Source organism: Mizuhopecten yessoensis, unplaced genomic scaffold, assembly GCF_002113885.1.
Source record: "Mizuhopecten yessoensis strain PY_sf001 unplaced genomic scaffold, ASM211388v2 scaffold1579, whole genome shotgun sequence".
Lineage (NCBI taxonomy): Eukaryota > Metazoa > Mollusca > Bivalvia > Pectinida > Pectinidae > Mizuhopecten > Mizuhopecten yessoensis.
In genome coordinates this window covers 23059-38997 of record NW_018404117.1, presented here as the reverse complement: position 1 = coordinate 38997, position 15939 = coordinate 23059, and the positions used below count along the sequence as shown (strand labels likewise).

Below are 15939 nucleotides of genomic sequence, written 5' to 3'. Positions count from 1 at the left end.
ATAACATGATACTTAAGTTAGTATATCACCATGACTACATTTGGTTAAAGTATTTTAGAATACAATAAAATAGGTCGCTTAAATGATATAAAAAGATACATAGCCTGGCTATCTTTATATAAAAGGTAACTCATTCTTGGAATATAATATAAAGTTAGATAATTACTTCGTTTTTTATTATATTTATCCTGTATGACAACTATGACTACTCAACGAATAACTACAACTCACAAAGTGATAGCAATATCAACGACAACTAGTACTGAGGAAACAACGACCACAACACCGGAAATAATTATCTTAACTCCGGAAACAACAACCAAAACACCGGAAACTACTACCACAACAACAGAAACAACTACCACCACACCGGAAACAACTACCACAACAACGGAAATAACTTCTACAACACCGGAAACTACTACCACAACACCGGAAATAACTACTTCAACTCCGGAAACAACAACCAAAACGCCGGAAACTACTACAACACCGGAAACAACTACCACAACACCGGAAATAACTACTTCAACTCCGGAAACAACAACCACAACACCGGAAACTACTACCACAACAACAGAAACAACTACCACAACACCGGAAACAACTACCACAACAACGGAAATAACTTCTACAACACCGGAAACAACTACCACAACACTGGAAACTACTACCACAACACCGGAAACTACTACCACAACAATAGAAACAACTACCACAACACCGGGAACAACTACCACAACACCGGAGACAACTACTTCAACTCTGGAAACAACTACCACAACACCGGAAACTACTACCAAAACACCGGAAACAGCTACAACAACACCAGAAACAACAACCACAGCACCAGAAACAACTACCAAAACTCCGGGAACAACTACCACAACACCGGAGACAACTACTTCAACTCTGGAAATAACTACCACAGCTCCAGAAACAATTACCAAAACTCCGGAAACAACTACAACATCACCGAAAACAACTAAAGCAACAGCGGAAACAACTAATACAACTCAGGAAACAACTGCCACAACAACGGAAACATCAACATATAGTTCAAGTAAGTTAAGTGTTTAACAGACTAAAATGATATTCTTGATAAAATCCCGTAAGCGATTGATTGTTTATCTTAAATAAACAAAAACTAAACATACATTCCTTCATATTGTAAGGCATCTGACATTCTGCTACCATTAACCCTCCACCACTGAGTCGCGGGTTCCAGGCCTTCGTTGGGCAGTCGCAAGGTACTGGCCGTAGGTCCGTGGGTTTTTTCCGAGGACTGCGGCTTTTCTCCACCACCAAAACCTGGCACGTCCTTAGATAACCATAGCTGTTAATAGGACGTAAAACACAAACAAACCAAACAAACCTAAAACATACTGTATAAGTATGACAAATGTTGATAAGGCATCTTAGCTGAACATAAATGATTTACAGAAATCATCTGGTATTTTAGGTAATGGTAATACGTCGTAACATCACGTTTCATGCACAGTGCTGTCATTTGAATCGACATTTCAGGACGTAAAATTACTTCTCTATTTAAGACCGTTGTGCATTTATGAATATCATCAGTTGGTTTTCATAATTGACGGATGCAAATAAATATATTTGTTTAGAAACGATATGCCATTGCATTTTTAAATTGATGTATTAACTATATCAACCGAAACATTGTGTGCATACACTTAATGATTGGAAAAAAGGGGACCGTAAAATTTAGCAAAAGATCTATATTAACCGTCTTTTATAGCAACTGATGATGCATTTACACTTAAGTCAGACAATTGTTATTTTTTCCGAATATTTAATTTTTCGCAGCTGTTTGCCTTTGTCCCTGGAGCAGTACTGCGAGAAACCTAGCAGTTGACCTAGATACGAAGCTTCAAACTATCAGGAATACGCTACTCGTTGATGTGAAGGAAACTTCAGGTAAATCAGAACATTATGGGTAGAATAATTGATACATTAGTCATTATTTTATTCTTTTGCGGGAATGAAATAATTTTGTTTCATAAGACGACGATATACAGTGAATGTAAGGCCATTCAAAATGCCTGTTGAAGTGTCAATTAAAGGTGTACTATGAAATGGTTGTCAGGAAATCAAGAAAAGCAAATGTGAATACGTCATATAAGGAAGGGTTACAAGCGTTAAAATGACTACAATAAAATACAATGTATGGACATTCAAGTACAAGATGGACTAACGAATGACTCATTTTGATTTCACATGTTGAATATAAAAGGACTAGTTCATAAAAAATTGAACTTAATAATTGCATGATAAACACACGAAAATGAATTGTTGAGAGAATTACATTCTATCTTTCGTTTCTATCTTTGAAGCTCACATGCGGACATTGACGAGCGCTCCTGACCCCCGCCCGTCCGCCAAAGCAGTAGGACTAGTCGCAGTTGCTATGATGGTGGTTCCCTTCGGACTGATCTTAATACCGGACATCGTGAGGACTATCAGAGGAACGGCTAACTTAATAAAACGATTATCACAGTAGATCTCATGACATTATCACCGTTTAATTCTGTGTTTTTTAGCAATCGATCAATTAGGTGATATATATTTGGTGATCAGGTGGCGTAATAGATAACGCCCTTACCTTTCACCGAAACGGCTTAGACAATATTCCCTGATCGGATGTGAGAAGCTATTGAGTGAAAAGTGAGGTGTTGCCAAGCAAGGCGCAAGGAAATAAAAGGTAGCTAGAAGTAGAAAGAAAAATAAAGATCCCAAATATTGCAGTGGGCGCAGCAGATTTATTTTTGTTGCTTTAGTGTCCCCAAATAAAGGACACCAAAGCAAATCCTCAATGCTTCAGGGGGATCCCCATTAGTCTCCTCCTACGATACATGCGGTGGCTAACAGCAGGTGTAATCTTTCCCCGACCCCCCACCAGCAGGGGAAGACAGATGAGGAATTGCCTCAGTAACGATATGAATCAAATTGGGATGAAGGGTTTGTATTTCTTGCAGGACAGAGACAAATCTTCGACACGGTTTTTACAGTTGGACAGTCAGTCAGGGTGCCTGGTAGAAAGCCAACACGTTTTATTCAATACTTACACGTAATGGTTGTACAAACAAAGTATTTTACGGCCATTGTTTTAGTTGAAAGTGACATTCTGATATAAGAGTCGATACAGGCGTCACGGATCGACAGACTGGAGAAGTTTATTTTGTTTTTTGATTTTTAAAGAGAATCAACGTATTCTATATTAATTCAATAAATAATTCTGTGTTTGTCATGATTTTCTTCTTAGTTATTTGTCACAGGCCAAATCAGCTGGCCTCGGACCAACAACTAGGCCACTGCAGAAATAACCAATCAATAACACTGTATTATTTAAATGTTGTGCTGTGTATTTAATTAAAATAAACAAGCTGTTAAATCAACAATCACCTTTTCATTTTTTGGCGACGAAAATATAATTGTTTTTAAATATATAAACATTGTTATTGTCATTGAATTTAAAGTCAATATTGAAACATTAAATAGCAAACATGGATCACATAATCTAATCCTTTGTACCTTGTTGTTCTAATGATTTTTTCAGTGTGTTGTTGATATTGTCAATGTGTATTTAAATGCTGCATTCAACAAATTGTATTTGTACATTATAAGTGTTTGGTAATGGTATATATTTTTACACATCATGTACATAATTTATTTAGATAAAAATGTCAAACATTCCAGTTTTAACTAAACTATTTATAAATGCTGTAAGAATTCTAGTCATTATTTTTTTACGAATTATGACTGTAATAGCAAATGTAATCAACGGTCAGGCTAATAACACATGTAACGGCATGACAAAGTGTATAGTATACATGTAGACTACATGCGTTCAAATAAGCCTTCCTCTTTAAGTTCTGAAGTTATTTTCTATAGATGACGTCGATCAGCCATGACACGTATCAGTTGTTAACTCGGCTCAATAAGCACCAATGGCCCCGCTTCAACCACCCCATCAGCCATATATCGCAAAGGATGACACCCCCCACGTCCATTGCCTTACTCCTGACACCAAATGTGTTCATAATGCTATGGGCTATATATTTAATCATTTAATTTTGGTTACTCCCCAATGAATGACTTCAGGTAACATCGTATTACTATAGATTAAAATAACTTAAACAATATAAGTACAGAAAAAGAGATAAAGTCCTATACCGCATTGTTGGGCGCTGTTTTAATTATTTTAACTTCTGATTGGTTGAAGTTGATTGACAATGGAATTATAGCTCAATGTTGATTTGTGATCTAAACAGATGTTTTTTTCAGTATAAATACATAAAGACTTGTTAACTATTGATCAAAAAGTATTGTATGTCTTTTGGGGGGAAACATATGTACATTTTGCGTAAATCAGAGTAGTAGTTTATACACAAACAGTACACGGCTTTTTCGGAATATACTTTATAACCTCCAAAACAATACTAGTTATTTCTTAAATAACTATGAATTGTACTTGTTACGGCAAGTGAAACCTGCTGTCATACCAACATTACGTAATACACGTTGGTATAGCGACTTGACCAACGAGTGTTGTTACGTACCGCCGGACATCACCTACACTGTATGGGGCGAATCGATGTGAATAGGATAGCTACGAGAAATCAATTCGGTCATAATGCATTCAAAATTCATAATTTTGTGACAGTGAAGCTGAATAGGTAATTAATAAAACTATAACCGCTGGACTTTGATGTTCAAATTATATCTTGTGCTCTGTTATTTTTATAAATAAAACATCCACCATCATTTTAGTTTAACTGATTATTATTTTCTAGTTAATGATGTGGCTAAATTTTGTATAGTTTGATGCTTGGTAAATTGGAAAGCAAAATATATTTTAAAGATAAAACGTTACAGGCACTGAATATTTGGTGAAAATAATTTTGGTGAATTCACTGCCGCGGAATATATATAGCCATATTTGGTTCACTGTAGAATTAAAATTATAAAATAAAAACAAGTTTCCGTGTTACAATATGACGTCGGTCAGTGCTTTATAGATAGAGCGGAGTTATAAACAGGTATGTGTTTTTACGTCTCTATAATTCTACAGACTCTTCAGACTCTTCTACTGTCGCTTTAGTCATCTTTACCTGACCAACAGGGATGGCTTAATACTACATATATGTAAGCTGTACAATAAGCGGGACGACTTCGGCTTTCCGATCGGGAACTTTCCCTTTTTTGCATCCCTACTTCCCCTACCTACAGTCTTTACACATCGCAGTTGCTCCGATATCATGACTTCTCTGATAGATGTCGACTGCTGACGGACAAACTTACAACACAGTGTTTCCGGGGTTTTTTTCTTGTCACCATCCTGATCTCATGAAAATATGCTAATATCTGTTTCTCTGCTACGAAGGTCGATCCTTTGTGTAGCTCATAAGTGTGCCTTGTGGTTTTGTTGTCACAATCCGAGTTCTCAATGCGAAAACGTGTGATTGCTTGAATTTGATCTTTATTTACTTGGCGGGTGTCTTCGAGGAAGAAGACGCTTACCCTTCCTGAACATCTGGTCATATTCTCATTTTTCTTTTTCTATGTAAACATTTCCTTTATTCATAGTTTTGGCCTAGCTTTATCTTTTTTGAGTTCGAATTACAGCTTTGTTGATACTTGGTTATTCTTTGGTATTCTCACCTGTAGCTGAATGACTTGTGGAATAGTTGACTGTGTTTAACGTTTTTAATCTACAATAAAAAAAAAATAACACAATCGATGACCTGCACAACATTAAAATATGTTCTTTAAAAAAACAAATCGAACCTCACTTGATATATATTATTTAGAGTATGATAGACGATGTGTCTGTACGGTAATGTTTTTTTTTTTTTACTGTAGCAATACAAAAAAGCAACTTACTGGACCAGGTACCCCGTGGTTCAGAACACGTTTACAGCGTCTAAGTAAATGAACTTTAATCAATGACAATTATAACATTCACATAGTTTTGTTGTTAATTCAATAGGCCCTCTTTGTGTGAACATACGTGTTTTTCATTTTAAACAGGGACAAAGTTGCCACGTATACAATATGTTTTTGGCATCAAAGTGATTCTGTCGTCTATAATTAACATGTCAACCATGTTTATTTAAACTCTTTATTACCAACTGAAAATTTATCTTTAAACACTTGAACAACAGATATATCGAATAGCACTTGAAAAGCTTTTATATCTTTGAATAGATAGAACCACCTCATATTATAAACAACGTATTCTTAATAGGTTTCTTCATTCGATTTTCTTTTTAGTGTGCACTATTTTAAGGAACTTGCACTAACTTTGACACGTACGAAATCGATTTATCGTATTTGAACAGAATATCTAAAATAACTTATTGAAACGGAATACGAATAGATTTACCATATTGTAATAATATTAATTAATACATGTATGAATGTATGCTGGTATATTTATTTTAAAGAAACGTATTTAAATAGATATCATCTAAAAAAACACACTTGTGTTAATAAAAGTAAAACTAGTATTTATGCACTTTTTGTTTCAAAAAAAATGTTAGTAAGAGTTTTAATAACTTCGAATTGGAACTGCTGATCGGTGTGTTAATTGTATTGGTTGATTTAATTTATGTAATATAATTATTATATTATATATATTGGTATCAAAGAAATATATAATACTAAAAAATAAGTCACAAAACAAAACAAAATTGACTAGTCGTGCTCGCTGCTTATAAGGCTATAAAGAAACATTATACTGTCCATTTGTATTTTGTCTTTTCTCCCTATAATCTTCGATGGGAAGCATTATCTGGTAAAAACCATAGCATTAATACAAAAAAGTACAGTCGACTTACGTATGGCATTATTATTTTAAAAATGTCGACATATTTTCAAATTTTCAAGATTAATTTTGTTGAGATAATAACATGCATGAAGTAGGTTTGAAAATCAGTTTTTATCCTGTTAATGCTCTGATGGTACATCCACTTGCTACATTTTATTATTCACTATTTACGAGGTAAATATCACTGAAAACTTATCTCTGAAAATACTATTTTATATTGACGTTATTTATACATAATCTGATAATATGTCGACATATCTCAGAAATTATAGGTAACTCGTAGGTCGACGGCAGAAATATGCCACCGTGGTGAGAACATGGAATTTGAGTGGTAGATAAATGTTGAAAAGATAAACAATAGATTATACATGTTAATTAGATATTATAAAATACCTAAACTATTAAATGTCATTGTCTTGGCATGTCAGCATTATAATTCACCCTGTCAAATTAGTTATTGTCATTGTTTTAGTTCATCATAGTCGATTTGTTGGTCTGATAGTGTTAAACTGCTGACGTCATAAAAGACGGCTGTCTAGGGAAACAATGCCGAATTAAAAGAGAAGGGTTGCGGTTTCGAGTCACGTCACGGCACTGTGATGAATCTTTGAGCAAGATACTTAGCTTGTTCCAGTCTACTCAGCTGTAAATGAGTACGTGGTTCGGCAGTGCTAGAATTGTTGAATGTTAGCTGGCAGCACCAGCTGTTTGCTCCGAAGGCAATCGAGAAAGGTATTGGCTGGTTGCAAAGGCCCTATATCCACGGATAAAGCGGTATATAAGAACCTCGAATTGCTATTAATATTATTATTTAGGAAGAAAAGAAGAATGATACATATGGAGTGTTGCAATGCGGGTAGCAGATTAATTTTGGTTTATGAATGTCCCTTAGTGCAGGACAAGGACGAAACCCCGAAATACGTCAGGGGGCCTTTATTAGTCGCCTCCACGGGTGCATCATGATCAATGCGACGCTAAATAACTTTTAAAACCTTTGAAAGATTCAAGTATTTTCATTTATCAATAACAAATGAAACCCGGCTCAAGTATAACATTCTTCATAATTTAACATTTAAGGTGTTTTAATTTTGATGTTATTGATTATATAAATATCTTTTATGACCTTACATGTACCTAGTCCTTAAGATCATTCAATTCGCGGTGAAGAAGTTATGCTAAGATGAACAAACCACAGTTATCTAAAAGTTAAACTTTTATAAAATTCAGAATGCTTTGAAAAAGTACAAATGTAAACATAGTTTGCGTCGGCGCAGATGTTATAGAAACAAACATCGTTTTAGGCCAAATACAATTTAAAGTCTATTTACGTAGTGCGCTTTTCCGTCATCGAGTTAATTCATTCCAAAGAATATATGACACTGAAAAAGTCAATAGGTGTCTTATTGGTTATCTGTTGTAAGGTAAATTACAATATATAACGGCAATCCAACTGAGCTCAGTCACATCGGGGTCGAGGGTACACCTATTCTGATCACTAGAATGGAATCCTGGCTTTTTAAAACAAGGATGGTAATTTTCATCATTCTAACTGGTAAGTCACTTTTGATGTATATATCAAGATGAATTTCTATGAGAATGTGTTCAACATTAATTAACATGTTAATACCTGTGTCTGTTCCTAAAGGCAACATTTCTACACTAACACTACTGAGCATTGATAGTTAGCCCAATATCGTCAGTCGAGTCCATCCTTTGCAGCATATACTTTGTGTTACATTTTATTATAATTAGCTATATTTTTACAATTTTTTTCGTATTAGTTATAAGTGTTTCGATGATATCTAAGAAAGAGTCTAAAAGTGTTTACTACCAATTCATTCTAATAATGATAATGATAATTAGTATTATTAAAGGTTTTTATATACCCCTTTATCACAACCTAGTTCGTAGGTCGTCTCAAAGCGGTTCACAAATTCTCCAAGCTGGCTTGTCTTTATGTGATCATTAAATATTAACAATTTATGTTAAATGGCTCTTCCCTGAAAGGAAGTATTTTATAGATTTTAAGATATCTTACCCATGTGACTTTGAATGACGACCAAAGCATTTCATTTGAACAAATTTGACAGCCCTCTATCGCAGATTAATAGGGCAATATGACGACTTTAGATCGTATGGTCAAGAATAAAGGAAAATGACCAATGTAAATGGAGGCAGCTCAACAGATAATAGCAGACGTCGATTTAGTTGAACTCCTTTTTATTACACGTACCGAAACAATATTTCTTAACACGATGAAAGTCTCAATCTAAACTTGATTAAGTATGGAGCCTAAAACTCATTACATACGGTCAACCCTGCCCAAAATGTAAATGTGTTACATCAAATTAAACATCACTGCATGTTTAATTACATGTATAGAAAAGGACCCGGGTATGTATGAGATTTCTTAAAGTTTCGCTTCAACAAGATTCGGTTTAGCACATTCCACACCGCAGAAAAGGAAATTGCAGAAAAAAACATGAAAGTAATAACACAAAATGAGCTAAGATGTTTGAAAATGTGTAAAGCCTGGGGGTAGAAAATACATTTGTGAAAGTAACCCACTTCATTGTGCCGAACATATGACCAATAGGTGTAAAAAGCCACACTGATCAATAATTCTGGTTTCTCGCTTATATATTTTCAGACTTCCCTTTTTACTTTTATAGCATTTCCCCAGATGCATATATTAGTCGTCAGTAGTCGACAATTAAAGATGTGGGGTTGATAGTTAATATACAGGACAAACATAAATGATCCGAGGAATGACTCATAAGGGACGCAATGCTTCTGTTTACGAAAAGTCTTAAAAAGGGTTCTTGATATAACTTGAACAGCTATGACAAGTGTTGTTCAACTATACACATTTTGTTTATAACATCATAATATTTTAGCTGCTTCTTTGATAATTTTTCGACATAATTATTTCGAATTGATTTAACTTGTGGCAGGAATATGCCACCATAAAATATATTACAAAGTCACAAAGGTATTAAAAATGGTAAATTATATGCCATTGTTACCATATTCACTTTATGTTCAATGAACAATTGTTATTAATTCAAATATCATTTACTGTTTGAAGTTTGCCTATTTTGCATATTACGGCAAAACTTATCTGTAGTTATTAAAAACATTTAAAATATGTATATTTCTTAAAAACATTTTTTATTTTCATGTTGTTAAACTCTCATTTTAACACCTTTTACGAACGTAAAAAAATACTTCCCCATCGTACTATAACCGGAGGTGAATTGCTCAGTTTTCCAATCGAACCATAATCAGAAGTGAATTTCTTAGTTTCCCAAGCCTACTTTACGTTCTAACGTTAAGCATCTCTGTACCATTGGTAACAACACTTACTACCAATTGGAAACGCCATTTTCCGGCATGTTTAGCTTTGATCAAATCGTTTTCGTTATGCTAGCCTTATCATGCGTGTATTTTAGAAAGTAACAAAGATGAAATAAACAAAACATAATCAACAACAGTATTCTGGGTGTATAACGTCATCGGGGCTAGATTGGGATTCGAACAACGGACTTCAGATTGATTGTTATACTATCGCCGCTCCAACCGACTGTGTCACCTTGTCAATGGACGTTATATGGTCCAATGGTGCCTCAATTACATAAAAAAAACTAAATGTAAAGGGATGTTACTGTTTATACAAAAGACCACAGTGCAGTGGGACATGAATCACTTAATGTTTCGAGTATCACAAACAAATACATGCCCTATTTTAGGATCAACCGTCCCGCTGCAGGCAAACACTAAAGAACTCAAATGTATACTGAATATAGTGGCCTCCCCTGAATAATTTGAAAATATTTAATTTAAGTTTATACAAATAATTATATCTAAGGTATTCTATCGCCTTGACCTCCAGAGTTAGGATGCATAACTTTTTGTAAATTGTTAGTTCATTACTGTAATATAAATTATTAATTTTTGGGTATTGATATTGTTTGCATATACTTTTTATTTTTATGTATTTTAGTTGTAGATGATGTTAATTTATAATGTGAATGCATGTGTTTAAATCATTAGATCAATTGAATTTTAAGTAGATTTTGTCATTACTTGATTACCATGTGCTTAGTTGCATATGGTTAAAGATGAGGTCATCATACTAACTATTTATAGACATCACGTGACCATTAATGATCAATGTCAGTTAGATAGGTGACGCTAAGCATCAGTTTACGCAAAAAGATTTTGGAGGCTGGCAGTAATTTTCATCTCAATCTTGATGACCCTCCCTCCCTCCAGCCCCGTTTATCTCCATGGAGAAGACAATGTGGTTATGTTATATGTCAGCTATAATCAGATTCTATTGTCATTAATTTTAACATATCCATGGTAATCAAAGTCAATTATTTCAGATTAATACAATGTTTGCATCTTTGCTTATTTTTACTGAAGTTTTATAATCCAACATGTTATCATTTATACCGTCTAACCTGCTGTTCACAGGTTCAGTGGTATACTGTAGCTATTAAGTTATGATCCACGTGTTTCACTTAGTCTTTTCATTAAGAATTCAATCTAATCACGAGTTCTTGTATGGTATGTTTTGTACTCATTACATCTTGGATGAGGTCTCTCAATGTCAAGTTAATAGTATAACAGAGTAAACTATTGGTTGTCTAAGAAGTATTGTTTTAATGTGGTATACTCCCAATTTTGATCATGCCGTCTTACCTGCTGTTATCTTCACAGGTTCAGTGGCAACGCTCTTTTCTTCAAATGCACGTTGTTCACAGAGTCAATTCATTTAGAAAGCTGATGTCACTATGTCTTGTTTATTCTGTTTATACTCATGATCAGGGCATTTGGGATGCTGTTCCTCAAGGTCAACTTAATGGTTTACCAGTTTAATACTTATTGTGTGCCTCTTACTGTACGTTCGTTTAGTATTATATACTCCCAGATATAATCAACCGTCTTACCTACTGTTTGCTTCACAGGTTCAGTGGCGATTTCTTCGCCTCAGATCCACGGTATTCACCGAGTCATTTCTTACAGAGCATATCTACCTGCTGTCTTCACCACAGGTTTCATTGAGCTAATATGGTTGGTAGCTAGCCCAGCTTTCTTTCTTGTGTAAAATCACAGGTTCAGTGCCAGGTTGTTTAAAGCTACTAGCTCTACACACCATACCTGATGTTTTTATGTTCAGTATCAGTGTCATCAGTTCAATTCTTTCGTTCTGTCAAACCTGATGTGGTATCACTTGGGTCTATTTTACATTTCTATTCAGTAGATTCCACTTGATAGACCTGCTGTTCAACCCACAGGTCCAAAAATCACATTCATGCATCCATAACCCAGATCAGATCCAAGTTTCAATTATATTTTCTTAATCATTTTTTAGTTTTCCTTACGTTGATTTGTCTTGCATATTACAGCGATGTTTTATCGCATTTACAGTTTCCCAGTAAAGCTTTGGATATTTATACTTACAGTAACTTACGGTTAAAGACAAGTTGTTCTGGTTAATATGTTAAATTGATTAGAATAATTACATGTAGTAAGATGTTTTGATCATTGCATAGATATTTTATTCAATTTTCTGAAGATTTCTTATGTCATGTATAACGGTGAAGGGTTTCACTCAGTATTTTACACCAGGAAATGTACTTAACACTTATGTTGCTACATATGAATACTAAATAAATGATGGCATGATACATGTTTCAATATAATTACAAATGTTTGGGCTATACTGTATGTTTGTTTCTAAACCTTTAAATGCAATGGCCTTATAAATTCAACATTTTTGAATTTTTACCCCAATTCAGATATAGAGATTGCAGTTTCACTTTTCACATTTATACTTATTGTATTAAGTAACCAATATAAGTCTATATATAGCTGTCAGGCTCACCTGTCCACAGGTAATGTATACAAACATACAGTTTAGACCTACTGGGCTTCCCCCAGTGTCCATGTCTACTATGAAACTTTCATTCATCTAGAAACTGTCTTTCTAAAATCGAAACAAACATGCAGAGTAGCCCCTAAGGTTGCCAAAGTTTATATGATTTCAGTAAATATATATATATAGTAGCTTTGTAGTTGAAACAAATGAAACGAACAATACAGTCTTGATCTAACGTTGGCTATAAATGTAGGCGGCGGGCTTATGATACTCGTTACATCTCACTCGGTTCGTTGGAGCGATAGCATATGATAGTAGAGCCAAAGTTTGAATCCTGGACTTTTCCCCCTGACATTTTAACGCTCAGAGCACTGTTGTTAATTATTTATTTATTCTATTTATATTTAGTTCCCCGTAAGGTATGTATTCTTTATCAAACATATAGGCATGCCGCAAAATAAGTTTCCGAAGCGTCGGTGCACTTTTAGGCAGTAGTACAGCGATACTTAAGATATTCTCCGAATTATATCATATCATAAAAAACGGAGTCTTTAAACAATCTTGCTGTTAATCATGCATATCTATGAGTATATTTATATGATAATGTAAGAATCGTGTGTATCTCCAGGACAGTGTGAGTGTTCTGTTTGTCCAGAGGACTCGCTGTTAATGCAGAACAACACAAAGAACTGGTGCATTTGGTTTGTAAACTCTACAGAAACCCTCGACAGCATACAAAACATATGCAAAGACCAAGGGGGTCTCATGTTTCCGATCGAAAATGCTACAGTTCAAAGCTACCTGGAAAACACTCTTGCGAAGACTTTAATGTAAGTTGGGTGCATGAATATACCTTTGTCATACTCCGTTAGACCAGATTATTTCTTGTATTTTGTTTTAATGTTACTGCATTAGATATTTAAAATAAAGTCGCTTCATCATAAACTGATATCATAAACAGTCAACTATAGCAACGTCCATGATACCTTTTAGACTTATTGAATTGTTGGACATTGAATTATCAGTTTTCCCCCGGATCATTAAACATATTTTCTGAAAAATATAGTGTAATTAAGGCGTTTCATTAAAAGAATAATAAACGATATACCGTTCCAATTTCTGTTTTACTTTGCAGAAATGAGGAATTTGTACATTATTATGTATTATATCAACAGTGACCAAGGGATTTACCAAATATGGCTGAACTATAACGTTACCAGCGGTGCTACATTCGAGGGTGTGCAGCAAACGTACACAAACTTTGATAACGGAACCACCGGAGAATGTGTCGGGATACCTTTAGCACCAGGGGTGTATACATGGAGGAAAATGGACTGTTCTGGGGCGTCGAAAGGAATTTGCTATAAAACACTGGGTAGTATGAGTATGACTTAATTTAACCGGGTTACATACATATTGTATAGGAAAAAATCCATAAATAAAGTGGTATCTGACGTTCCATTTATAACGGCAACGTTGGGTATGCTGGTATGTATACCTCACTTCATGTAATTGCCACTTTACAAACCTACTAAGATGAATATAATTTTGACAAATTCAACAAAAACCGTTTGCACACTTAAAGGGTTTTGCATTTTCCTGTTTGCATGCAAATAACACTTTGAATGCCAAATGAAAACAGTACCATGCTAAAATGAATGTTTTCAGAATTCGGTAGTGCTTTATGGTGTCAGCGATATACACTGGTAAACTTATTCAAAAGAATTACCTTTTAGTATACTGAATTTACTTTAGTAAAACAAAAACAAAACGATATTGCATTCTATTTTATTGTATTTATCTATTTATGTATCTATTATAGTTGTCATCTTCTTGATATAAGTTGTATTTTATTTACAAAAGAATAATTTCTTTTTACACTTAAATAGTATGAAACAACCCGACTGGGAATGACATGACCCCATTTGTATTTTATATATATATATATATATATATATATATAGTGTAAAGTGAGACAGAGAATATCAGGTTCGTGATCGGCGTTTACATCTCTGTTATATTCACTGTAACTCTTAGGTACACTTGTACATTTCCGAACGGGAATAAATAACAAACAATCATAATCTATCGAAGGTCCTTATTGATATTCATATTAGTTTATTTATACAATGAATAAGTTTTATATATGTATTGGGACATGGAACTCTAAGTTAATAACTGGTAAAAAAGTATTTCTACCACAACTACTTTCGGTTTACCCAACCTCGACTCATTGGAACACGTTAATTCATTGGCCAGTCGCCTAATAACGTCAAGTAATCATGCTTAACGACGTCATCTTCAATTGTGACGTCATATTTTCACGGCAATTGTTTCCCCGATCGGAACCAGCATACAGTTTTCCAAGAGAGACATGGTTTTCTAGATGTAATTTTAGAGGTGGGAGAAGAAGGTCCCTAAACTTGTGATGGTTGATTATCATGTTAGCTATCTCTCGCAAGTTAAATTTCAAAATGTAAAAGCCACTCGGTAAAATTTATGCCTTTAAAAGATTTGAAAATTAAATTACTCGAGTTAGAAAAACATGGTTACCAATCATCACTCGTTGATGAATATCTTTATATGTGCGCGTTAAAAATGTATCGATATTGACAGCCTTTGCGTTTCTGTTTATATGTGTTTACACAAGGTTGTATATTCTATTACGTGTCTACACTATGTTGTTCATTCTATTAAGTGTTTACACAAGGTGGTATATTTTATTACATGTCTACACTATGTTGTTATTCTATTACGTGTCTACAATATGTTTATTCTATAACGTATCTACATTATGTTGTTTATTCTTTTAAGTGTTCACACTAGGTTGTTTATTCCATTACGTATATACACTATGTTGTTTATTCTATTAAGTGTTTACACAAGGTGGTATATTGTATTACGTGCCTATACTATGTTGTTTATTCTATTAAGGGTTTACAACAGGTGGTATATTGTATTACGTGTCTACACCATGTTGTTTATTCTATTACGTATCTACACTATGGTGTTTATTATATTGCGTGTCTACACTATGTTTATTCTATAACGTATCTACATTATGTTGTTCATTCTTTTAAGTGTTCACACTAGGTTGTTTATTCTATTACGTATGTACACTATGTTGTTTATTCTATTAAGTGTTTACACAAGGTGGTATATTGTATTACGTGTCTACACTATGTTGTTTATTCTATTACGT

The 15939-nt window shown here is 34.2% G+C and overlaps 2 protein-coding genes across 2 annotated transcripts in view; both read left to right on the top strand.

The window, feature by feature from the left end:
* The first annotated feature begins 201 nt into the window (after positions 1–201).
* On the top strand, positions 202–2521 carry LOC110465378 (integumentary mucin C.1-like). Its single transcript, XM_021521152.1, has 3 exons — positions 202–1063; positions 1828–1938; positions 2355–2521. The coding sequence occupies exons 1-3, from the start codon at positions 202–204 to the stop codon at positions 2519–2521; spliced, it is 1140 nt and encodes a 379-aa protein (XP_021376827.1).
* Positions 2522–8242: 5721 nt separating this feature from the next.
* LOC110465225 overlaps positions 8243–15939 on the top strand; it is a 21301-nt gene continuing 13604 nt past the window's right edge. Inside the window, exons 1-3 of the mRNA XM_021520905.1 lie at positions 8243–8402; positions 13366–13567; positions 13913–14112. Coding sequence (XP_021376580.1) covers positions 8351–8402; positions 13366–13567; positions 13913–14112 — 454 coding nt within the window. The 5' untranslated portion in view covers positions 8243–8350. The remainder of the gene's footprint in view (positions 8403–13365; positions 13568–13912; positions 14113–15939) is intronic.

Coding starts and splice junctions, on each gene's coding strand:
- LOC110465378 (XM_021521152.1), top strand. CDS start 202: ATGACTACTCAACGAATAACTACAACTCACAAAGTGATAGCAATATCA. Junction 1,064..1,827: donor AACATCAACATATAGTTCAA/GTAAGTTAAGTG, acceptor AATTTTTCGCAG/CTGTTTGCCTTTGTCCCTGG. Junction 1,939..2,354: donor TGATGTGAAGGAAACTTCAG/GTAAATCAGAAC, acceptor CTATCTTTGAAG/CTCACATGCGGACATTGACG.